The sequence below is a fragment of the Crinia signifera genome, chromosome 2, assembly GCF_055691185.1.
Source record: "Crinia signifera chromosome 2, ASM5569118v1, whole genome shotgun sequence".
NCBI lineage: Eukaryota > Metazoa > Chordata > Amphibia > Anura > Myobatrachidae > Crinia > Crinia signifera.
Window position 1 is genome coordinate 349,373,879 of NC_139218.1, and position 26,969 is coordinate 349,400,847.

The following is a 26,969-nucleotide window of genomic DNA, read 5'->3' on the forward strand; positions in this document are numbered from 1 at the left end:
TGGCCTATAGTCTTAAATAAGTGTGCTAGTTCCAGTCCTAGATATTTCTGTTTAAAATCTGTCTCATCATTATGTGACAGCCTGGATGAATTCAAAGAAAGTAGGTGGCACTCTGCGGTAATCTTATGCAGCAAGCATCTGTATGTATCATGGTACAGCACACCATCCTTTTGTCAAGGTCACACAAGGACATTTGGTGATAAAACACTGGATGGTTAATACACCTTTTCCACCAAAATCCTAGGTCCAACCCAGGATTTGGAACACGGTTGCAATCCGGGCCAGACCCTTTTATTCCCGGGTCTCTCTTTGGCCAACATTGGGGTAAATTCACTAAGATGTGAGTTCTATTGAAGATGGGATGTTGCCCAGAGCAAACAATCAGATTCTATATTTTATCTTTTAAAAGGTGCTAAATAAATAAGTAGAATCTGATTTGTTGTAATGGGCAACATCCCATCTTCAATAGAACTCCCATTTTAGTAAATTTACTCCTTCATCTCAAAGCACCGGTAAATCCAGATCTCCCAGAGATTAGGTCAAAATTTCAACTGTTCCTTGTACAGATCCAGGAGCGCTGAACCTGTGACCTAAAGTGGGTTGGGGTGTCCCGTCCGGGAGGGTGTCTGTCACTGTGGAGACAGGCAGGTAGAGATGACCCAGGTTACCCATTTACACTGCCTGCCTTCCCGTGTCCAACCCTAGTCACTACCTGGGTCACTGGACCAGGTTTTATCTATTTTTTTATTGGGGTGACGACTCTTTTCCACTGAGTCGTCACCTGGGTTATCACAGCAATAACCTGGGTATTAGTGGCAGTGTATAAAGAGTGTAAGTGGCAGCACGGATGGTGTAATGGTTAGCATTACTGCCGCACAGCGCTGAGGTCATGGGTTTGATCCCCACCATGGCTCTTACTGTGTGGAGTTTGTATAATCTCCCCATGTTTGCGTGGGTACTCCTGTTTCCTCCCACAATCCAAAAATATATAGGTAGGTTAATTGGCTCCAAAACAAAAAAATAAATTAACCCTAGAATGTCTGTGTGCGTGTATATGTGTGGTAGGGAATATAGATTGTAAGCTCCACTGGGGCAGGGACTGATGTGAATGTTCAGCTATACTCTGTAAAGCGCTGAGGATGGTAGGGTATGATATAGCACATGTCGGCAAATTGACTGTCAACCTTCCCATTGGCGACCAAATGCTTGTCAACCTTTTGACTCTGTCAACCTTAGCCATGTCGACTATTTCAGGTGTTGACCTAAGCACTGTCGACCTCTAGTGGTCGACCTTTATTAAGTAGACTTAGTGTCCGCTTCCTTTGGGGGAACAACCGTAACGGGTTATATTTCTATTGTTCAAGAAACCTGTCATATTCTGTGTTCGGTCATTCTGCATACAGGACATGCCCTGCTGGTGACACTGCCATGGCAGACACTACGGCGTAACAGCTCCCTGTATACAGATTGGCTATTCGCAATCCCTGACGCTGAGCGGCACCTTTTGTGTAGGAACCTTTTCTCGTTACTCTAGTTTCTGGCCGGAAGCCTCACACTGCAGCGCGTTGTGTCCTCGTTTTGCTCTCCCCCTTGTAAGGGTCACGCTGGCTGCAAAGATGTACCAGAGAGCCCTGCTGTCTCTGTGCGGAGGAACTCGTCCCTTGCCCGGCAGCAGGTGCTTCATTATAATATGATGTCACTGTTGTGTGGTGTGTGCGTGACTGGGGAAGGAGGTGATGGTGTCACTGGTGTGGTGTCTGTGACTGGGGAAGGTGGTGGAAAGAGGTGATGGTGTCACTGGTGTCTGTGTGACTGGGGGAGGTGGCAATGGTGTCACAGCCTGTATCGGGGTGTGTGACTGACCATGTCACTGGTATCTGTGTGACTGGGGGAGGCAGGAATGGTCAATGGTGTCACTGGTGTGTGACAGCCTGAGGGAGGGGGGGGGGGGGGGGGGGTGTCACTGTGATGGTGTTGTTAGTGAGTGTTCCAACGAGCTCAGGTGGTGATGGTGTCACTAGTGTGTGTCCCCCTGGTAAGAGGTGATTGTGACATTGGCGAACTTACAACTTGGGAGATCTGGGCATTTTGCATTCAAAATAAATTGTTATTCATGTTGAAATTCATTGATTTATTCAAGTGAGCAGTTGCTTAAGTACTCATTACACTTGTAATTACTGTTGTACATTTTATTTAACTGCTTGCTTTATTTTCTCTTTTTAAAGAAAAATATTTGCGCCATTTTATAACAGACTTGTTTAGATGGCTTAAGCACGGATTGCACGTGTGTACAGGCCATAGGGACAGCGATGCACGGTGCCGTGCGTCACCGGACTAGATTTTGACTGCATGCAGTCAAAATCTATTTAAATTGCCAGCGATGTGTGCTTAAGCACCTCCCTCAGCATGGGGCTCCTGTCGCCCCGTGTGTACGGGTATTATTTTTAATCTGCTGTTTTAATTGCACTGAGCATGGATGGAATTCATGAATATATGACATTAGTGGAAACCAGGACCCAAGGCCAATGGAATGGTACAGGTGTAGCCTTGACTGCACCTGTATGCAGTTTGCGGAGGTGCCTGAAATACATGCTGCTTTATGGAGAGTTGTCTTTAAGACACACCAGGTGCCTAGTTCCTGTTACCTGCACTTATTCTGCTATGTCATGATGTGACATGTGTCAGGGGCACAGTGTGCCCTATATGGCCGTGATGGATGATGTCTTCTTAATCTTTTGTCTCATTGATATGGTTTCTTTTTTATTGTCATATCACAATTAGGGCCAGATGTATCGAGCTTCAAAAAGTGATAAAATGGAGAGTGACAAACAACCAGCCAATCGGCTCCTAACTGCCATGTTACAGACTGGGTTTGAAAAATGGCAGGTAGGAGCAAATTGGCTGGTTGTTTATCACTCTCAACTTTATCACTTTTTGAAGCTTGATCCATCTGGCCCTTAATGAGCAAATAACTTTACTTTATATACAAAAGTATACCATTAACTTGGCCTATGACTGCTGCACTTTATCTCTGTTTACAAAAAATATTTTGACTGAAAACAACAACCGCTCAAGGAATAGGTAATCCCATACCATTCTTAAGGTGCCCATACACGTTACAATTATTGTATACAATATTGTACACAATATCGCATCTGATCCCATCTCGGTTTTGCGATGAGACCTAGTACAAAAAGTATGTGCTGCACATACTTTTTGTACTAGATCTCATCGCAAAACTGAGATGCGATATTGTATACAATAATTGTAAAAATGTAGAAGATATTTTCTCATGAGATGCCTGCATATACAAATATATTATCCTATGATACTGTTGTGTGTAACGCTTTATAACCTGTTAATGTATTGTTCCTGTAGGTATGCAGATCAGGTCCTTAGAAGGTTCACTCTTGGTAGTGTTCTCCACTGTGAAAAATCCTCTGCCGATGATGGTGCAACTAAACCACCTGGAGAAGCCGAGAATAAAATATCGGGGCAAGTCAAGGAAGAGACTGCAGTGCCATCAAAGAAAGAAAACTTGTTGGACTTGATTAGTGGCATGAAGGTTGAAGTAAGCTCAAAGCAGAAGTTCCAAGCAATCAAGGAAAAGAGGATCAAGCAGCAAATTTTAACAGAACGTCAACCTATAGAGAGCGCAAGTAAAATGTTCCAGATGGTGGCAGAAGAAGTTCAACCAGAAGAGTAAGACATAGATAACTTGTATATGTGTTTGTCCTAAACAAATTGGAACAGTTTGGCCAGCCTTCAACTGATTTTATACTAGTGACATTTTACGTCACAAATTTGTACATCAATATTGAACATTCAGAGGGTAGTAACGCAGTTAAATCATGCATTGGTTCCAGTCCACACTATGTCGGTCCACCAATTGAGTTTTTGTTGTTGCTTCTAATACCTTTTATTTACAGCTTAAGGGAACAGCTATGGGGTCAAAAATGGCCCCATCCTAAGCTAATTTATTTATGAAAAGAAATATATTATGGCAGATGATGAATTTTCAGGCATCATATCAATGTACGTATGTTTTATAGATTATCTATTCATGGAGTGGATTGGAACCCGAGTGAGCTTGATAGATTTGTGACTAAGCTAAATTGGCTCTTAATTAAATTTTTCAAGAAGCCTTGGACAAAAATAGTTTGTATATAGCAACTAGTTTTCATCCTCTACCTTTGAAGAGGGGTTTTCTCTTCTTACAGCTGGTGAGGGCTGTGAGAATCACTACTGATAGGCAAGTGTTGATGGACACTTTGAACTAAATGGGTCAATGCTTTGTGGATAGAGGATTTGACCCAGGGGAGGCAGCGGAGGCCAAAAATAGATGCCTAAAGGGTAGATTTATTAAGCTCGGTGAAGTGATAAAGTGTCTGGTTTTTATCACCAGCCAATCAGCTCCTACCTGTTGCTTTTCAAACCAAGCCTGTAATTTCTCAGTCCGGTGATAAAAACCAGACACTTTATCACTTCACCGAGATTAATAAATCTGCCCCTCAGTCTGAGGAGAGAGGACCTACTTGCATGCCATCCGAAGAAAGCAGGAGATGATCGGCTAATATTCTCCAACACCTATTCCATTAATTCCAACCTTCTCAGGGCGGCTATATTAAAACACTGGCAGATATTACGCACAGATCCTATAATACGCCAACAGTGCGATAAAACACCACTCTTTTGTTATAAGGGGTGTCAATGTTAAACAAAAAGTGATCTACAATGATATTGGGTACACGATGGTGAAGAAGAATACCTGGTTGGATACAGGTGTAGGAGTGGAAAAATGCACTTGATGCGTTAATTGTAAATTCATCATGTCAGGTAGCAGCTGGCAATATCCACAGACTGGACGCAAACATCCGATCCGATATCGTATGGATTGTGAAACCAAATGATCTAATCCAATGTCCCTGCAATAAGATTTATGTGGGAAAGACCATACATATGCTAAAGGAGCGGATTGGTTTGCACCGGTCTACCCCCCATAACGAAACACTTCGAATTGCTGGACACCAACTGAAAGGTTTTAAGTTCTTACCCTTCGACTGTATCCCCCCCTTAGAAGAGGAGGGAATTGTCATGAGACACTGAAACAGAGCAACTGGATCTACAAATTAAATTCAATGCCTCCCAGTGGCCTTTATGAGGAACTTCATTTCACTATAATTTTCTCTAGATAGGATAGATGGAGCCAGTCAGTGCTGTAAATATGTTATATGAGCTCTATGAGATGTGATTGGATGTATTCCCAAGACCATGGGTCCTCAAACTGCGGCCCTCCAGATGTTGTGAAACTACAAATCCCAGCATGCCTTGCCACAGTTTTGCTATAAGGGAGTGTTAAAACTGTGGCAAGGCATGCTGGGATTTGTAGTTTCACAACATCTGGAGGGCTGCAGTTTGAGGACCCATGCCCAAGACATTCTCTCCTTTCTTATACCTATTATCCTCATATATTGTGTTTATTTTTGTGTATTTACTTTTTGTAAATGGCTGTTAAGAGGTGATCAAGTGGGGGATTCATGTGATATGATTATCCATCGCTAAATATAAACACAATTATGGTTACTTAAAGGGGGATTAATAATACCCAGTGTTGATGAAATTGGTATAGAACCATATCGCTATGGGATTGCCCTTACAGATTGTTTACACATCACTTCCGACACCTAGGAACCAATACACACTGAGCGATGTAGGCAATATATCCTTACAAAACGGCATATCGTGCCAACATTGTTCCGTTATGTACCTAGCTTGAGTCTTCAAGTCTGCTGCTCGCTATCTGTACCCACTCTTCGCCAGGGGCATTAGCAGGACAGTATCAATTAATTGCTTTTACACGGTTATTGCTTTGGTGTTAAAACAACTTGTCTGTCCATCCATGCTTTAGACTCATAAGGTCCATACACGCTGTCCATACACACTGACTATGCCCAGCGTGTATGGACAGCGATGACTGCTGTCATCGCTGCGGGGAAAGCCGCTCAGTGCATATACACTGAGCGGCTTTTCCACTGCCCGACGCCAACGGAGGGGGGGAGGACGGCATTGCATAGCGGAGCGCTATGCAAAGCCGTCCTGAAAGCTGCTCATCTGCTGGTATAACCAGCAGATGAACGGCTTTCCCGGCGATGATGCGGGAGCGCGCAGCAGCGCTCACCGCTCATCACCGGGGCATACACACTGGGCGGCTTTGAGCTGAAAGCTGCTCAAACCTGTTGTTTTGAGCGACTTTCAGCTCAGTCGCCCAGTATGTATGGGCCTATAGTGTTCATTCCTACACCTTTCAAAACCTTTTCATCTTTCCAGGCTGGGGTGTCTCTATCTGCTTTGGTGCTTCCAATGCAGTTTGTTCTATATTGAGATAAAGGCTACAATACTATAGAGATACCACAGCAGACCGTGACACCCCAGGCAGGAGAGAAGAACTGCATGGGCTCTGATGGATACAGGGTGCTAGAATGCGCAATAAGATTCCTGCTTCTAACTTGGGTTATTTATAATCATGAGCTTGTGTTAGTGCAGAATAATAAATGTAGCTTTATTCAATGAAATCCTAGTCTAATGACTCGATATTGTGACTTTTTTGAGATAAAGCTATAAATGTATTTGTTTCCTGTGTGAGATCATATTATTACATTGTATCTATCTATCTTTATAATTATGTTATTAGAAGTGTTTGAACAAGATCTAAGTGAGGTTGTCAGGTGCTAGGTCCTGTTACGCTTGTTAGATTTCCGTGCTCATAACCGTACATTTCTGTTTTAGAGAGACGCCGGTGAGCCCGGAATTAGAGGCCGCAGCATCCGCTGTCGCTTCAGCTTTTCCGTCACAGAAAAATCAAGTGGAATCTGAACTTCTCCGGCAGCTGCGCATACACAAACAGATGGCTGAGGCACAGAGGAAAGTGGAGCCGAACATCAGGTTAGTCATCAGTGTGTTTGAGTGATTGGCATTTGCTGGATATCTGTTTTCACAGGATATAGGCTTACCTGCTATTACAGATGCAGCGGGCTTCATTACCACTGTTCAAATTAACAAATTTAAGTGGCTTTACATTCACTTTTTGTTGAGAATACAGCACATTGATTTACAGCTTGGCTTCTCTCTGTGTGGGTAATTCAATTGTTTTTATTTTTGGTTGCCCTGTTTTGCAAATGCAATCCACAATCTCCCATTCTACAGAACATTACAGCATGGGTGGGAATCTGCGGGAGCAGTAGTGAACTAGTAACGACCCTGGACATTAATGTACACCTTGGTGTTTTATACACTTGATACTGTATGGGAATGCAGTATTAATATTTAACATTATATAGATGGTCTATAGTATAGGCTGTATCAAACGTTTAAATAACATAAATAAGTGGTCAGGAAAAGGTTAAACATACCATAATAAATAAATATACAAACCTAATAGAACTTTCTCGGCTCCTGATTGGCCGCTAGGCGGCTAATAGAATCATTCGGAGGAGAGGTGCTGAAGATGAAACATCAGCGTCTCTCCTCAGTCCATCGCGGGTACCGGCCCGAATAGTCGGGTGTTGTGTTTTTTTTTTTTTTAAGAAGACCTGGACTACGTCGGACAGAAGAGGACATGATCTTCGCTGGAGGACCTTTGTGAGTAGGATTTTCTTCCACACGTACCCCTATGGATTTATTCGGATCCTGGACCCAGGACCTACCTATAGGCTCAAGATAGGTAAGTATCAGTATGAACGGGCTTTGGATGTATTAAAGTTTTATTTTTCATCTGTCGGTGTGTGTTTATTTTACTATTTTTAATACTGTGGAACTACAAGTGCCAGCGGGCCCTTTAATGCCTGGCATGCTGGGACTTGTGGCTCTCCAAGTCCCAGCATGCGGGGGAGGTTTGCTGGGACTCATAGTTCCACAGTATTAAACAATAGTTTATTCTTCTCTTTTTTTATTTTTTTTACACCAGCTAATTAGCCCGGTGACCACAGCCCAGGGTCACCGGAGACAGCACCAGGCTTCAGCCTGGTCAGGTAAGTCCTGGAGGGGGGGGCCTTTATTGGGGGGTCCCCCTGGCCACGCTGACTGGTCAGTAGGGTGAATGTTTTGGCCACGGGACCTTATATAATAAGTGTCCCCCAGCTGTGACATTACCCTGCTGGCTGGTTGGGTCTGGGGCTGGTTCTTAAAATACGGGGGACCCCTAGTCATGTTGTCCCCCATATTTTGGGAACCAGCCCGGCCCTGGAGCCTGTGGCTGGTTTTAAAAAAATCGGGGAACCCCTATTTGCCAAGTTTCCTGTTTTTATTTATTTATTTTTTTTTTATTTTTTTTTTGTTATAACCAGCCCCGGCTCTTTCAGCCTGGTGCTGGTTACGGCCGTGGGGGGGACCCCACGCTGTTTTTTAAATTTATTTTTCTATTTTTTTGACACACTGCAGCCAGCATGGATGTGACTGATCCGTGCAGACTGCCTATACAAATTCGTATTAGCGGCCGTATATATGGCCGCTAATACGAATCAATACGCCATCTTATTTGACTGCTTTGTAAATTACCCTCCGGAACACAAAATTGCATACGGCTGAAACAGCCGTATGAAGTCGTATTAAGAATACGATACATCATATTCTTAGTAAATTTCCCCCTGTATGTCTGTTATACCATACCCCTCTTTTGAGCAACAGCACGTTGCCTTCCCCTTTCCCGTTATGTGTCTTGCCCTTTCTGTGATTTTCTAGTACACTTCTGCTATGTACTTAAGTTGGGTACACATTAGAGCAGGCATGTCCAAACTACGGCCCTCCATTTGTTGTGAAACTACAAGTCCCATCATGCCTTGCCACAGTTTTGCTATTAGGGAATGCTAAAACTATTGCACAGCATACTGGGATTTGTAGTTTCACAACAGCTGGAGGGCCATAGTTTGGACATTCCTGCATTAGAGGACAGTGCAAACAATAAAATATTAATAACTAATTCCCTTGAACTGCCTGGAACTGCTGAGAGTACGAATGAGAGAGGGCCTAATTCAGACCTGATCACAGCTGTGCGAATTTGCAGAGCCCTGCGATCAGATAGCCGCCAATGACTTGCAAATGGAACGCTGATCGGCTGCAAGATTCAATTCACTGACCTTCAAGATGTGTCCTGACTGGGCGGCAGCAATGTTAGTAATTCATCGTACTGCCGCTCGGGGAGCATCACATGGTTTCCCTGCTCCCCCCAGCGGCACTATGCTTATTGTGTACATTGCTGCCGGTGGTTACTGTTATGGAGGACGAGGAGCCGAGTGCCGGAGGGGACGTCGTTGAGGGTAAGTATACTACACACACACACACTAACACAATCATATCCCCACTATCCACGTCATACACCCATTGTCCACGTGGGCGTGGAGTTAATTTTATAAAGCGTGGGAGTGCACGCGTGTCCGCGTACCCTCGCCACGGTTCGGGCTCAGTGGCTTGCTGCGCTCACCACACTTTATAAGATTAACTCCACACCCACGTGGATACTGGGGGTATGCCGTGGATAGTGGGGATATGAACCATTATGTATTAGCACAGCTCCAAGTACGTAAATTACATAGTTTGCGTAAGTTACGTAGTTTCCGTAGCCAGCATAGTGGCGTATTGGTATTCTCAATACACCACTACGCAAACTACGTAATGGGCGCCCTGCTAATACATAAGTAGCTGAGGGAATTCTGAAAAAAGCAATTGCTAATTTTTGTCGCTGTTTGGCTTAGTGCATGCGCTCTACAAACCGTATGCATGCGCAATCGTACAATTATCTACCGGCTTGTGAATTCACACAACAATGATCAGGACTGAATAACCCCCATAGTGCATACACCTCAAACGATATTTTTCCATGTCCACATCCAGGAGCATGCTGTTGTTGATGATGAAATAGCCTGGATTTTACTGCATGTACAGACGACTGAGGGCAGCGAATACAACATTGGGTCTTCAAACTGTGGCCCTCCAGATGTTGTGGAACTACATGTCCCAGCATGCCCTGACAGTTTTGGCATACTCTTATAGAAAAAAATGTGGCAATGCATGTTGGAACATGTGAAAAAAGCAGAGTTCCGGGAATTCTCTAGCGCTCCTTAATCCCTCTGCTGCAGTGGTTCTCAAATGGTGTTTCAATCTCAATAACACCCAAAAAAGGTACAAATGTTAGCAAGTGGAATGGGAACCGGTCTGCAGCGCTGGACAATATGAATAAATTTACTGGAAATCCCAAAGAGAAGCAGTCCACTCCGTAGTTTCAAGGTAAAAAAAAGTACTGAATGCTTTATTAAATAAAAAGTCACATAAAAGGAAGAAAATTTCCTTAAAAAATCACACAAAAACAGTCTAAAAGTATATAAAAAAGGATTCACTCTCTTCTTTGCATAGGAGAGAAAACAATTTAAAGGTAGCTCACCAGATTCTTGGAGACGCAAGTATCCCTGTATACTCCAGACTGCACTATAGGTCCTTATGGTGGGTACACCTATCTGGGTGTATGGGGTGTTTCAGGGCTGGGAGGCCGTTCTGCCACTACGGTTACCTCTCTAGTCCTTATGGATTCCCCAGATCTCAGCTCCACCCGGACTCACCAACTAGTTTCTACCAATTATGGTCTTTGTCAAGGTGCACCTTGACAAAGACCATAATTGGTAGAAACTAGTTGGTGAGCAGCTGGAGGATATTGCTTGTGGAGAGAAGGAGAAAAGACCAGACTCCAAACAGACCAGAGTCCCCTGTATTATCACACAGTATCCAGCTAAGAACTTTTGGACCTGTGTGCCCGCCAAACGCTGCAAGCGCAGGCAGCAGAGGCGGAGGAGTGTGCCTGCACTTTACATCAAAGCCGGACACTCTTTAAACGGGACCCGGGACGGGGAACCACGCAAGGGAAATAAACCGCAGTGGCAGTGCGGCCCTCCATTCCGTGTTATACCAGACACCGGGGATTCCTTTTGGGGAAGAGTAAGGACTTAGGACCCAAGTGGCAGTACGGTCCCTTTTGTCCTGAAAGTACCCATCCAGATACACTACACAGTAAAGATCTGCAGGTGAGCGCAGAAGGAGGAAGGAATAACCGTAGTGGCAGTGCGGCTTCCAGAACCCAAAGCGCAATACCGTGAGTCCGGGTGGAGCTGAGATCTGGGGAATCCATAAGGACTAGAGAGGTAACCGTAGTGGCAGAACGGCCTCCCAGCCCTGAAACACCCCATACACCCAGATAGGTGTACCCACCATAAGGACCTATAGTGCAGTCTGGAGTATACAGGGATACTTGCGTCTCCAAGAATCTGGTGAGCTACCTTTAAATTGTTTTCTCTCCTATGCAAAGAAGAGAGTGAATCCTTTTTTATATACTTTTAGACTGTTTTTGTGTGATTTTTTAAGGAAATTTTCTTCCTTTTATGTGACTTTTTATTTAATAAAGCATTCAGTACTTTTTTTTACCTTGAAACTACGGAGTGGACTGCTTCTCTTTGGGATTTCCAGTAAATTTATTCATATTGTCCAGCGCTGCAGACCGGTTCCCATTCCACTTGCTAACATGTTGGAACATGTAGTTTCACAACATCTGGAGGGCCACAGTTTGAAGACCCATGGAATACAACAACAAAATACGAACACACTGGCCCTTATTCTAGTTGACTCTTAGGGGGAAATTTACTAAAGGAAATTTGTAAAAAATAGGTGTATTTGTATCCAGAAATATACTTATTTTTGACATTTACTATCCCGAAAATACGGCAATTCGTATTGATAGAACATCAATACGAATACGAATTGCCGTATTTTCGGGATAGTAAATGTCAAAAATAAGTATATTTCTGGATACAAATACACCTATTTTTTACAAATTTCCTTTAGTAAATTCCCCCCTTAGAGGCAAATTCCTTCTGAAATGGACAAAACCATGTGCATGTGCACTGCAGGTGGGGCAGATGTTACTTGTGCAGAGAGAGTTAGATTTGTGTGGGGTTTTTCTTCAAAGTGAGATCTATATTGCAGTGTAAAAATAAAGCAGTCAGTATTGTCCCTGCACAGAAACAAAATAACACTCAAATCAAATTACATCTGCCCCCCTGCAGTGCACATGGTTTTGTCCATCTGAGAAGGAATTTGCCTCTAAGAGTGAATAAGGCCCACTATGCATTAACGATATAATTTTCATGCATATCATTAGCAATAATCATGTCTAGTCACCTTTAGGCTATAGTTATAGTTGTGTATAATATTTATACTTTGACTTATTTTTTATTCTATTTGATCAAAACTTTGTATGGCAACTGTTGAGACACCTTCCCAAATAAAGATATTAATAATAGAAAAGTGATGCCCTGCTGACCACTGTGATTCCTGTCTCCTGTTTGCAGATCGGCATCACAACATGTAGATATATCTGGCTATGCTCATTATAGCCTATTACACAAATAAATATTTGCTAATTGTCCCTAGTAAAGATACTGGTTGCAGCATGCCTGTGTCAGTGCTTTCCAACCTGATTGAAGCAACAACTTGACTCTTTCTATCTTATGCGTTCCACTCTCTGTGTCAGTGGCTCCCTCTTTCCTGCTGGATCACTCTCTTATCCAAACTCTCCTCTTCTCTTATTTACAGTTGTAAAAATACAACAACTTGATTTACTGTTTTCTAAACCATATACCAGTCATAACGATGTCAAAATTAATTGACATAATTAATTTAGAACAAAGCAAGTTTGGCACTGGTCAGAATTTACACACTGATTTTCTTAGTATACACGATTCTTCCTTATGACAGGTGACAAATGCTATATGGGTTTCTTTTCCGTTAAATTTTTTTTTAATGGGGTTCCAATCTATTCTTTGTGTGTGTATCTATCTATCGATATATCTATCTATCACACAGAGAGTGTGACCCTTTTTATTGCGCATTTAAAATGGCAGCACTTTTATGGAACCTCGCTGTCAATAGAGGATTGAGTAGATAGATGAAAGAAAGAAGCGTATAGAAGTGCACTCTATATATTCACCGAATAAATTAATGAATAATTATGGAATAGTAAATAAAATTTGGACAAATAAAAAAAAAAAAAGTTTTTTTTCCATTTTTCAACAAGTAAAGTTGTCAGTTTTTCTTAAGATTCCGATTTCTGATCCAACACCTGAATGATATCAATTCATAGAGTAGACCCTACGCGTTTCGTCCAAAATAGACTTCATCAGGGGTGATCGGGTTTTCTCAAATTCAGGAATGGTAACTGATGGTCTTAGTAGCAGGGTGTGGCATATATTGCTATAAAATTGAAGAAATTGCTCCTAGTGCCAGAAAATGGTTATTAACTCAAGTTATTTTTAGCTAGGAGTTTTTCCTCCAGACAGCTTGTACCCAGAGGTACGTTCAGGAGATGGAAGTAATCGGTATATCCAGTCGGTACTTGTTTCCTATCTGGGCGCCCAGGTTTTCAACGTACGGCACCGTAATTAAATCGTATCGCATCGCATCGGATTCGGTACGCGATGATGTACGATGGCATACGATGCTATCCGATCCGATTTCATTTTAAATCGGATCGCATCGCATGCGGTGACGCGATCAACCCCGATTTTTACATTGGAATCAATGTTAAATGGTCCCTGAGACCCGATTTTACATTGATTTCAATGTCGCAAACCCACGATTTGTATAGGAAACCCCCCCCTGATGGTTTAAAATGCGCCTCTATTGTTAACGCCACCCCAGTATTGACGTCAACCCGAAGCGTGGCGAGCGGCGGCGGTACGCATCCTCCGACTTTTTCATACCCCCACTATCCACGTCGGCGTGGAGTTGAGAATAGAATAGTGTGGCGAGCGCACGCGGATACCTGTGAAGCCCGCGAGGGGACACGGATACCTGTGAAGTATCCGCGTCCCCTCGCGGGGCTCGCCACGCTTCGGGCTCGGTGGCTCGCTGCGCTCGCCACACTATTCTATTCTCAACTCCACGCCGACGTGGATAGTGGGGGTATGAAAAAGTCGGAGGACGCGTACCGCCGCCCCTCGCGGGGCTCGCTGCGCTCGCCACGCTTCGGGTTGACGTCAATACTGGGGTGGCGTTAACAATGGAGGCGCATTTTAAACCATCAGGGGGGGGGTTTCCTATATATCCTATGGGCCAACCATAAAAGCGGGAAAGAAATCGGATCGCATCGTTCAATATCGTGTATGTGCATTTGTGGTATCCGATGCGATCCGATTTTTATACGGAGAATAGCATGGTGCGCAATTAACGTAGAGGGCGCCCAGATAGGAAACAAGTACCATCCAGTCTGTGTCCTTGCTCTCAGACTGTTGGATCAGAAATCGGAATCTTAAGAAAAACTGACAACTTTACTTACTTGTATTTTTTTATTTGGTGAATATATAGAAATGGCGTTGGATAACAATGAAGTGAATCACGAGGCGGCACTCTCAGGCCTCGTGATTCAATTCATTGTGATCCAACGCCATTTCTATTTCCTCTCAGGATGGCCCCCCGGTGGCTGCCTAAATTCATCCAGAGTGCCAGACCACGCCCCCCAAAAATTGATTTCATATATATATATATATATATATTATACATAGATGGTGGCTACACAAATGTCCATTTCCCAGCAACTTTGACATTATAGTGTTTTTGTTCTCCAGCACAGTCCTCTCCGGGATGAAGATTGTGAAAAATAGGCCTAAAACTGCCAGACAAGCGTCAGAGTTCAACAGCAAAGACCCCACAAGGTACTAACTTCTTCACTTCTTCATTATAGGTGCCGATTCCGGCGCTGCGATTTGTGCTCTCATCGCACAGTACAAAAAGTATGTGCTGCCCATACTTTTTGTACTTGCTTTTTATCGCATCGCATTGCATGCACAAGGCATGCAATGCAATGCGATGCTATTTAAGCCCAAAACGCATGGCCGAATTGGCACGTGTATGGGCACCTTATAACCTTTATGAATTTATGAAAGTAACTTTGTTTTTGTTATTGGGTGATTTCACAAAATTCCACCCGCAAAGGAGTGAAAAGGGGTAAATGTTTTTTTTTTTTATAAATTCTTCATCATCTCTTAATCCAGATGAGATTTAGTTTTTTTTGCCCACAAATGCTACCAATTTTAGTGCCTCAAAATTTATTTCAGCATTTTTCGGCACAAATGGGATGAAAAGGGGTAATGTGTTTTTATATAATTTATTTTATCCACTTACTGGCGGTTATCTGACTTATTATCCCAGATATTAGATAATATGTCTGAAACTTACTAGGATGGCTGATCCCGTGTATGACCGAGATCGGCTGTTATCGGTCCAAAAATACGAACGGAGAATATGGCTAATTTTCACTGCTGCCATATTCTCCGGTTTCGTATTTTCCGATGGTGAAGTGGTTCGTATTTAGCTGTCGCATTTCCCGGCAGTCAAATACAAATGAGCACAAAGCATCGCACAGATCAGTCAGATCTACGTGATGATTCTCTGTAAAAAAGAAAAGAAAAAAAAAATTGGGGTCCCGCTGTATATCTATAACCAGTACGAGGCTCTTAGCCCAGTCCTGGTTCCCAAAATAAGGTGCAAAGCATGAGTTGAAGGTCGACATGGGCTTAGGTCGACACCTCAGAATGTCAACATGGGCAAGGTAGACAGCCAAAAGCGTTTTTTTTTGTCCAAAATGTCGACATGGACACTGTATCAGTGCACCGCATCCTCTCGCATTCGCCATTCTTCGGACACACTATTTTATTCTCCCTCCACGCCCTAGTGGATGATAGGGCATGAAATACCGCCTGTCGGGACACATCCGCTCAAAACAAAAAAAACCATGAAAAACCCCATGTCGACCTTTTGACTGTCGACCTTGCCCATGTTGACCTAAAGCTTGTGTCAACCTAATGACTCTGTTGACCTAACCCCATGTCTACCTTCTGAGGTGTTGACTTATGCCCATGTCGACCTTCAATGGTCGAACCAATGCATGTCGCCTTCATGACCATATATCGCAGTGAACACTAAATAAAAAAAAAGCTGTTTCTCAATGCTCAATATAAATAATGAAAACTGCTACAAGAGCTTACACTTCAACTGCTGCGGGTTACACCGTCAAGTATACATTCATCTGATTTGCTTTTGATTTAGAAGTGAAACAATCTTTGCTGTTGGCAAAGTCAGGAACATGTATATGTTACACATATTTAGCTATGCTAATGCTTAAATGTCAGTGGCACGTAAGCTACAGGTGGTTCTGTACCAGAGATTTCTGCTTTACTTTTTTCTGTTCTCAATGGTCCAAAGGTAGCTGCAGTGCTCTGCAATTGTATAATGGACAGGAAGTTATTGTTTTGCTCTTTCCCCTTCTTACTGCCTAAAACCACTTTTTTCATGTATTTTATTACCGCTGTTCATTGTGAAAACTCTTTTAAATACGGGAATAGCATGTTTGTTTCTGTAGAAGGGCGGTGCGTCATCAAGTGGCTTTTACAGTGTGTCTACTTTTATGATGAATAAGATAAAGGGGTAAGATCAATGTGGGCGGCGAGTAGTGCGAGTATTCAATGCCACCCCCTTTACTCGCCGTTTCTTCCTCACCGGTTCTTTTAAGCGAGGTGGTAACAGCAAGTGCGGCCATCAAAATGGCCGGGCTCGTCACTAAATTCAGTGGGCTCGCTGCATTTGTGGTGAACCTCCCAGTTTAAAATCCTCTGACGTTGCGGATTTTGCCAGAACAATGAATACGGCAAGCAGCATTAGAAGAGGGTGTTTCACGGCGAAGATGGCTTGTTTTCAGCGATCCTCACTGAAAACAAGCCATTCTCGCCGTTCAAACCCCCTCGCCGGCGGCATTGAATATTCCTCATTATCTACTACCAGGAAACATGAGCTTAACTTGATAGACCGTCTCAAGTGCTTATTCCCCCCCCCCCCCCTGGTTGCAGGAGAAGTGCGCTCTGGAATAGTCATTTCCTTTAGGATATTCCCAATTACATTTACCTTACTGTATCTATTAAAAGATATCTATTGATATTTGCTTTGTCTGCATAAATCCTGGCCTGCTAAGTAGTGTCCAAGCACAGACTGACCACAAGGGAGATAGGCACTACTGCTAGACAAGGTCGGCTTCTTGTAAACCAGCCAGTCATGCTGGAAGTGCTCCTCTGCCAGCTAGCAATGAAGGAGTTAACCCTGGTGCATCTACAAGTGTGATACCATCACTCAGTCATTATGCATTTCTCAGAATGAAATCCAGGGGAAAATAGCCTGTGAGTGCGAAAACATTGTTTTATTGCTAGAACCTTAGCAGCATCTGGAAGATGCAGACTAACTAATGACACATACAGGACTCATCTGTGATATGGAAAGCTTAAAATACCTATATATACTTTACAGTCCATGCACCATTAGCATTGGGAAGAGGGGATACCATGCGCGCTTAACCTTTATTTTCATTATGATCAACTTAATTAGTGTCTGTACTAACCTGTATCCAAGTTTCTTGTGGCAGACATACAGTACTGCGCAAAACCCACTGTGCAAGGGGACAAGCATTTTCTAAATAGTGCACACATACCATATACACTACCGGCTATTCATTTTAATTAATTTAAATACACAACCATATATGTGATATTTTTTTTTTTAAGGAAAGATGAAAGTAATTAATGGTTGCCGCTGCATGCATTCATTCATTCATATCCTATCAGCATATCGGGTACAGGTCGAGTATCCCGTATCCGAATATCCGTTATCCGAATTATTCCGAAATACGGACATTCCAGAAAGTGAAAAAAATTTTTTTTTTTTGCTAAAAACTCACTGGGGACATATGTCACAGCATCACTGGGGACATGATATGTAACTGGCACTATATATGTGCAAGACAATGATTGCTTGGCATTCAAATTCAGTGCTGAGATAGTACACACATTTTGTTTCACGTTTTGAAACCTTGTTTTTTGAACAATTAAAATATATTTGTGTGTATTTTATGTGGTAATAAAATATATTTGTGTGTATATTATGTGTTTATACAGCATACATGCAAGATACTTCAAAATACATCATTGAAATATTAAAATATTCCGAAATACGGAATAATCCGTTATCCAAAATTCTCCTGGTCCCGAGCATTTTGGATACGGGATACTCAACCTGTACTTGTGTATTATCACGACGCCCACTAAGCAAATAGCTTGGTGTGCTATTCTGCTTAGGAAAATCGCATCGCGTACCGTCTATAGTGCTGTGCGATGTGATGCGATATGCATGTTAACTTCACAGGAGTGCTTATACAATGAAATATCGCATAGGATCGCATGGCACCTAATGAGATGCGATGCGATATTGCATTGTATAAGTACCCATGGCATGAGATGTGTGCATAGTGGGGGTATGAAAAGGTCAGAGGATGCGTTCCGCCGGCCCACTTGCCACGCTTCGGGATAACATGGATAGTGTTGCTGTTTTTGGGACACATTCACACCTTCAATAACATTCATCTGACACAGTAACAACAATGCGTTTAACGATTAACTGGTGAAATTTAGTGATAACAAAATTAAGAATGAGCATAATGATTACAGTGATTAGAAATTCATTAACAAGAAGAAGAATAACAATTATGAACTTGTAATAAGAACAAATGTATGATTAAAAACAGTAAAACAGAGAGAAAACAATGAAAATGCACATTAAATCAGTTTGAGTGCATGAAGGATTCTTTCGAATGGCTTCTCTCCTGCCAAGCACTTACTCCACAGAAATTCCTCCAAGTAGGACTACAGATGGTGCCGTGCAGTCCCCCGTTGGCGCTTGTTTCGCCATTTGCAGGTGCCCCATAGGCGTCCTATTGTCTGTGTGTGGGCACCGGTATCAGGGTCTACAAAGTTGTAGTGATGATTGACGCGGGCATGCGTATTACCTGCCTGCTCCAATTGGGTAGAACTGTACCCTCGCCAACAGTCCGAGAAAATTGTTGTGCCCGGCTCTATATTGTCTCTAATGACCGACATCTGCATTGTTGCATCCCGGGTTGCTACTTGCACAAGGAAGCAGAGGCCAGTTTCTCGACATATCCCTCCAAAGACCAATTGTTGGGGCAATACACGACCAACATTGTACTTTCTTTTGACGTAAAGGGTCTCAACGACCTCAACGATTTTTCCAGGCCCAACAATGCATCGCTGCGGCTGGGCCATCAGGTCTGCGGTACAGGCCTCCCGTATCCATCCATTGTACTGCACTACTGTCTTATTTGACAGGTGCAGCTCACGCTCACAAAAAGTAATCGATGTGAGCTCTTGTGCCCAAAAGTAGATAAATCTCACTAAAGTGAGGAAAGGGAGACGGCAGCCCGAAAAAGGTCCCCTCCTACATCCTACTTCTGCAGGATTTTATATGGCACCGCCATATCGCCTCTTTCAGTACCAAACGCATGGCAATACTACTACTACTATTAACCCCTCCCTCATGCACCTGAATGGTATTGCTGAACTAATTGAGCATCTACCACTATCTGTATGTATATTGTTAGAGGCAGAGAGGAGCTTGTATTAGGCGGAGATGCAGGTCCTGATATGCCACATGGAGTAGTCTGGGGTTGCTCCAAGGTAGGTAGCTCTTAGTTCAGATATACCAAGTAAGGAGCCATTATCATGTGGCTCCTTGCTGGCTAACTGTAGACCCAATTTAGGGTAACGGAGGTGTGGGCTGCGGTGCCCCTGGACTGGATGGGCTGGGTGGCTTTAGTGCGGCATGCCCTTACATTCTATTAACACTTCTCACTCACTAACACTATCTCTCTCCTATTTTAATTACATTTCATTATTTTATCTCTCTTTTTATATATAGCTTCGGCTTCTTATCACTAATAATTATTAACACTATAATATCTCACTGGTGTGCCGCACTGGGCTTCCTAGCTTATGATAGTTTTTGGGGTGCCGCACCTAGATATAGCACTAGGGACCCCCAATATACAGAGAAGCCTTGACTTGGTTTGGGGGCATAGCATACACCTGCGCAGGTATATGTAACCAATATCTCTGAATTCTATTATCATGTAGTGTTCTAGATTGGTTAGTAATACCACTCAGTGTGCCGGGGGAAACGATGTCTTTTTTTACTTAGTATTAACCCCTCCGTCATGCACCTGAGTGGTATTGCTGAACTAATTGAGCATCTACCACTATCTGTATGTTAGTAGTAGACAGGAAAGTTTCCAGATTGCCCCACAGATCCGCACTGATCTTATGAGAACATGAGAGAAGAGCATGTCAGTCACTACTGTCAAGCGCTGTCTCAAAGCTGCAATGTTAAAGGGGTATGTAGCAGCTCGTAAACCATTGCTGAGGCCCAATAACAAAAAGAAGAGGTTACTCTGGGCTAGTGCACAAAGACTAGTTGTCTGAGTACTGGAAGAAGGTTGTTTTCATGGACAAATTGAAGTCTGCGCTGTTTGGATCAAAGAGGTGCCAGTTTGTCCATCGTGTACCAGGCGAGCACATTCTCAGAGCATTCATTGAGCCTACAGTGAAGCATGGAGGAGGTTCTATCATGGTCTGGGGTTGTTTCGGAAATGGATCCATTGGTGATTTGGTGAAAATAGAAGGAAACATGGACTTGAAGCACTATCACATCATTTTACAGCGTCACGTCATTCCCTCTCTCATGCGCCTTATCGGCCGTGGGTTCACCCTACAGCAAGATAATGACCACAAACATTTCTTGCGTCTTTGGAAAAATTATGTAGTGTCCAAAGAATGCAAAAATGTGATGAAAAACATGGATTGCTACCCCACAGTCCAGATTGTAACCCAATTGAACTCGTGTGGGACTACCTTGACAGCTGCATTCGAGAAGAGTGAATTATGAGTAAAAATAATCGGAGGGGGGGGGGGGGGGGTTCTGCAAGAGAAGTGGAGGGCAAATGGAGCTGAAACTTTGGAGAAATTGGTATCTGGAATGCACCAAGTGTGCACTCCTGTGTGCGCTGCTAAGGGGGACGTACTTTAATTAAAGCAAAATTTAAGTAAATCATCTTACCAATTGTGTGAAAACCCTGTCAATTAATTAAAATGTGATTACTCCACTTCAATAAAATTTGTTTTATCACAAAATAGCTTTTTACTTGCGTCCCTCATTGGAAAAAGTTACAAATATGGGGGTATATTGAAATTATTGGCTGGTAGTGTACATAACCCTCATATTTAATTTTTTATAAGTTGCATAACACATATTTACATAGTGATTTTAAACCATTACAGCCACTAGGGGGAGACCTTCCTCTATTGAATTGAATGATTTGCAGTCAAATTGGGAGTTATATTAATTCTCAGATTTAGCACCTGACATAATGTAAAATAAACATAGGCTAAATGGAAAAAAAAACACTCCTTTTTAACCCCTTTAGTTGTGTTTTTTTTTGGGGCAGGACAAACCTACCAGGGCAGATTAGGAAACAATCATTTGCTTCTTTTAAACGAATTAGCTAGCGATCTTCAGTGAAAACAAAAAAGAATCATATCAAGTCAAAATTGGCTGAAGTTGGCTGGCTCCAGGGTTGCGTGGCGCTGCGTGACAACATGCAGCCACTGAGACCCAAGGGATGGCCGGACTGCGTCTGGCTATGCAGTCAGTATTGTGAGAACACTTCAACAATCCCATTGTAAAATGTTTGCATTGCGGTGTTGCCTTTCCCTGTGCTAGGCAGCCTACTGCTGCGGAATGAAGTTTTGCGAATCCTCCTTTGAAGCCGAATTAAGCCCTGAAACTAGATTCCCAAGTATTAATCAGACTCTAGTGGGAGGACCCTGCTTGTAGGCGGTTGTTGGCTATATACAGTATCTCCCCTTTAATTCTCTGTACCCAATGCCGATCTGATATGTGACTTGTTAGAGAATCTGCAAAATACAACATGTTATAAAAATTTGGGTCGGAATCTGAGAATCTGTTTCCAGGATGCTGGACTTTGACAGTGACCCGACCCAGTTATCATCAAAATGGGGAATTGCCCCAATTTGATTTAAGATGACTGTGCCGCACTACATTCTGTATTAAAATGGTCCATTGATGTTTTTGTTAAATATTTATGAAGCACTAGTTTCTGGGAAATCCGTGGGCTGCACATTGGGGTTGGTTTGCAAAAGCAAACTCCTTCTTTAATGGACAAAACCATGTGCACTGCAGGTGGGGCAGATGTAACATGTGCAGAGAGCTAGATTTGGGTGGGGTGTGTTCAAACTGGAATCTAAATTGCAGTGTAAGAATAAAGCAGCCAGTATTTACTCTGCACAGAAATAAAAAAACTCACCCAAATCTAACTCTCTGCAAATATTACATCAGCCACACGTGCAGTGCTCGTGGTTTTGTCCATTAATCGCCCCCATTATGTCTAGTGGTATAACCCACTCAAAGGCTTCCGCCACTGCAGTCAGAAGACGGTTAAACCTAAAATCTAAAGTGGGTTTCCACCTTCCAATGACTGCTGTTTGTCTTGCGCTTGTTTGATGGAAGACCTAGGAAGCAGCAAAACAAAAGCAAGGAAAGGTTGCTAGTGGGTGAGTACAGGATGGCAGATTAGTCACGTGAGGGGGGGATAACACCTTTAAGCTACAAATCATTGAGTGTTATGTGCTCTGTTCTATCATTCTTCTCGCTGGCTTGTATGACAGTCGTTTATGGGAATACAACTTCCCCCTGTTGGTGGCAGTCACACACTACAAACCCGTCCAGGACCTGCCTGGAAGAATCTTTAAAATAAGTCAAGTGAAGGTAATTATTTACTCACTATAAATGCAGGAGACAGGATTCTCAGCGGTGGGTATGGTATAATTTTTGGGTTGTTTCAGTTCTAACCTATTAAAGCTAATTATAAGACACAGTCGGCCTTGTCCCTGGGTTCATTCTGCAGCGTTAGCTGGTACATAGAAACAGACTTTACTCTGTTCACACCAGCTAGAAAAATAAATGTCATATAAATAATACTCAAGGCTAATATTTTAATCAATGCAAAACGTTTCTGTCTGGATAAACATGTTATAAGTGTACACCTTAAGTCAGTTCTACTACAAAAGGGTGTGACATAGTGGAGGCATAAACATCTAGTTTTACTATGGAGAGATCCCAAACAGGGATAAAATATATATACCAGGCTGATGTACAGGATCAGGGGGGTTCTAACACTCAGATCTGACCTGTTGTTCCTGCATCATGAATCCATATGTCATACATGTAAGCTATACCATATATGTATCCATTGGTACACTACATACTATGATCTGTTTATTGCATTGTATCTTCTATATTTTTGTTTGATACTGGCTTAGACTTGGCCACACTCCAGTGTTATCACATATATACCTTGCTTTTATTGTGGGATACACGTTTATCTCTCTTTATCACCCTTGCATTTATCTCAGGTCTTAATACATCTGCCCCACTGTAAAAAAAAACTGAGTTCTGGTGGTGGAGGGGGGTCAAGAGGAACAATGGGGACTGTTGTGGATGGTGAGCTTTGCGAACCGTTTTAATAGATTTGCACATTTTTATTGGTAGAATTTATTGTTTGTTCAGTCATGAATATACATAAATAATAAAAACAATGACAAATAGGTACAGTAAAGGAAACAAAGAAAACCATAAACAAGACAGAAAGAGGAAGAACAGGAAAGGAACACTCGGAGATCAATGGAGGGATGAATCGTTGGACTAAAGGCCCCGTACGCATACTACGAGGTCTTCTTATGACGCATACTACGAGGTCTTCTTATGACGCATACTACGAGGTCTTCTTATGACGCATACTACGAGGTCATCTTCTTATGATGATGAATGACCCCATTATAAATCACCTCCTGAACAACCCAGAACGACTTCCTTCAGGGTCGTTTAGGAGGTGAATCTTTTAACATCGTCTAGTGTTTATGCTGTGAATGATGGACGACTACCAACGATGCGCGTACCCGTGGGTCGTTAAAGACCATAGCCATTGTCCATGCATGCAGGTCAATTTGGCTATGGTCGTTAACATTGTTTGTTTTTTTAATAGAAAAGGACCTGCATCGTTTGTGGTCGTTTGTCATCCGTCGTGCACCAGCGAGCACCTGCAACGCTGAGGTCGTTCATTTTCACTTCAAGGGAGAAAATGAACGATGGTAGTTAATGATGTGTCGTTGGTAACACATCTTTGTGTGTGTACAGGCCTAATGGAGGTCTAAAACGATAGTGAGTTGTAGCACAGGGGTTTGTAGTGCACCACTAGATTGGAGTAATAAGCCCATCCAGGACTGCGCTATTTTAGTAGTCAAGTGCTGCATCGGGATCAAAAGTAGAATTCGGCTATGCAGCAGAGTCTATTGCTGCTATATCGGAAAGAGGGCCATGTTGCATCTGTCGTGTGTGTGGCATTTCCAGTAGGTAGCCCCTATAGCCTAAGCCCTCCCCCTAGTGCTTTAAACTCTCATCCCACAGCCAACCCTAAGTTCACATTCTGGGACTGTTGGGATTTAAACAATCTCACGTTGTGAACATGTTGAAACTCTGAGCATGTCGGCATATTGCCTGTCGACGTCACGACTGATGACATTGTGGTTTCCACATTATGAATATTACGACTGTATCCAGTTGCTGTTGCAGGGCAGTTTGGGAATGTATTATTCGCACTAGCGATACACATAGGTGTATAAACTGGATTAGAGGTGCAGTCACTACTGTATGCTAATGCAAGACTGCATCCATCTAATCTCTTGCATGTTGCGGCCCAGTTTTAGTCTGTGTTACACGGATTATGATCGGCCTGTATCAGAAACCACCAGTAAGCTTGCTTCTGCTCATGACCTGTACAGTAAAACTCTCCTTTGGCGTCTCTAACAGAAGGCACGTCTCAGAATGCGGTCTGTAGTATTTATTTCTCCTTTGGTTTGTATGCTGGAGAATTGTTCATACTTTCACTTCTTGTCACTGCCCGCCACTGAATAATACACTCTAGGGAGAGAGGTTGGGTAACGGCAGATGTACCTGCTGATGCGCGGATATATAACCGTTTGAATTTTGCATAGCTCGAACCAAAGCTGCACTCGCATGATGTTGTTTAGCTTTGTGACTTCCTCTAGTGCTGTGTACAAGGAGCTGTTTGTTATAGGTACTCCCTTGTAGTAGGCTTTGCATTTACATTTGTTGTCTGAGCATTTCTATTCAGACATTGCTACTGTAGGTTGTGTTACTAAATGTTGTAGCATTTTTAAAGCTCTATATAAATAACATGATGCATAGGTAAAAAAAAACAGTATAACGGTGGCAAGACCGAACGGTGCCCATACACTGTGCAATTGATGTGTGCGGGGAGACGCGCATTCCCGCGGACATCCCATAGCTCAAAAAATATGTGCTGTACATGAACTTTTTGAACTAGATCGCTTCACATGCAAAATGCACGCAATGTGATCTAATTAAAATGCATGCAATTACTGTACCGTTTATGGGCATCTAAAGTCTCCCAAGCCACGGGACTCGGTTCATCTTGATAGAAGTCCCTGGCTTTGTGGACTTTAGTCTTACCACCTTTACAGTCTGGTGACTGGTTGTGGAACTATACAAGTTCGGCATAAGGTATGCTTTCTACCCTGGCCGAGCCACGGGATGGTGTGAGTAATCCACGCTATATGGGGTGACTCCTGATGTCAATCATCTGCAATTTCTTGGGGGGTCTGCAAAATGCAGCATGTTAAAATTTCCAGTCTCGCCAATTGCTAAAATATTTGGATCAGAATTAACGAATCGACAAAATGTAAACTATATGATGAGTGCTTTTAAGACTGGTTTAACATCTGTATGGCCCTACGCTGGTTACACTCAGGAGCCAATTCAGGATTGTGTGTGCAAATCCCAGCAGTGAACAGCTTTGGCAAATTACACACTCACCGGACCTTTTGCTGTGGGGGGGAGGGCCAGGCGCAGTAGCAGGGGAATGCTTAGCATTTAAAGGGGCTACCCATAAAAACGAGGTGTTCCCCTCTTCGGCGGACATCGATGGAAAGAAGTCACTTTAGATTGACTTTTACTTCCGAAGGTGAGAGAAATCGGTACTTATTTACTAGAACGGCCACACCGATTTTGATCGGGTCGGTCGCATCGCGTCCATCGCATGCGACCAAATCGCATGCGATGCGACCGACGCGATGGTCCCGATTTTTACATTGATTGAAATGTGAATAGGGTCCCTGGGACCCTATTTTACATTGGATTCAATGTAAAATTCTTCCCAGACCCCAATTTTAACCCCCTCAACGGCACCCCACGATTGACGCCAACCCGAAGCGCGGTGAGCCCGCGAGGGGCGGCGGAACGCGTCCTCCGACCTTTTCATAACCCTACTATCCACGTCGGTGTGGAGTTGAGAATATAAAGTGTGGCGAGCCACCGAGACCCGAAGCGTGGCGAGCGGACACGTATAACTTCACAGGTATACGCGTCCCCTCGCGGTGGCTCGCTGCGCTCGCCACACTGTGTATTCTCATCTCCACGCCAACGTGGATAGTAGGGGTATGAAAAGGTCGGAGGCCGCGTACTGCCGCCGCCGCTCACCACGCTTCGGGTTGCCGTCAATCGTGGGGTGACGTTCACAATGGGGGGGGGGGGGGTGGCATATACAATGAGAAATGGCCCATATTGGGCCATTTCCCATTTTTTCCTGGATTACAATGTTAAAAATATTTTAACATTGAACCCTATGGCAAAATCGGGTCCATCGCGTCGGTCGCGTCGCGTGCCATGTTAATGCACCCGACCGACGCGATGGACCCGATTTTGCCTTTGCCGGCAAAATGGACCTGATTTCAAAGGAAATCGGGTCCATCGGGGGTAATCGTGTACCTTAAGTTAAGGTACACGATTAGCCCCGATTGTGGCCGTTCTAGGAAACAAGTACCGAGAAATCATTTGATGGTCAGCGACCGTTGAATTATTTATTTACC

The 26,969-nt window shown here is 43.2% G+C and overlaps 1 protein-coding gene across 1 annotated transcript in view; it reads left to right on the forward strand.

Annotated features, from left to right (window-relative positions):
- Positions 1–1,504: 1,504 nt before the first annotated feature.
- The window catches only part of MRPS31 (mitochondrial ribosomal protein S31), a 71,541-nt gene continuing 46,076 nt past the window's right edge, over positions 1,505–26,969 (forward strand). Inside the window, exons 1-4 of the mRNA XM_083169739.1 lie at positions 1,505–1,675; positions 3,379–3,702; positions 6,787–6,942; positions 14,661–14,747. Coding sequence (XP_083025865.1) covers positions 1,617–1,675; positions 3,379–3,702; positions 6,787–6,942; positions 14,661–14,747 — 626 coding nt within the window. The 5' untranslated portion in view covers positions 1,505–1,616. The remainder of the gene's footprint in view (positions 1,676–3,378; positions 3,703–6,786; positions 6,943–14,660; positions 14,748–26,969) is intronic.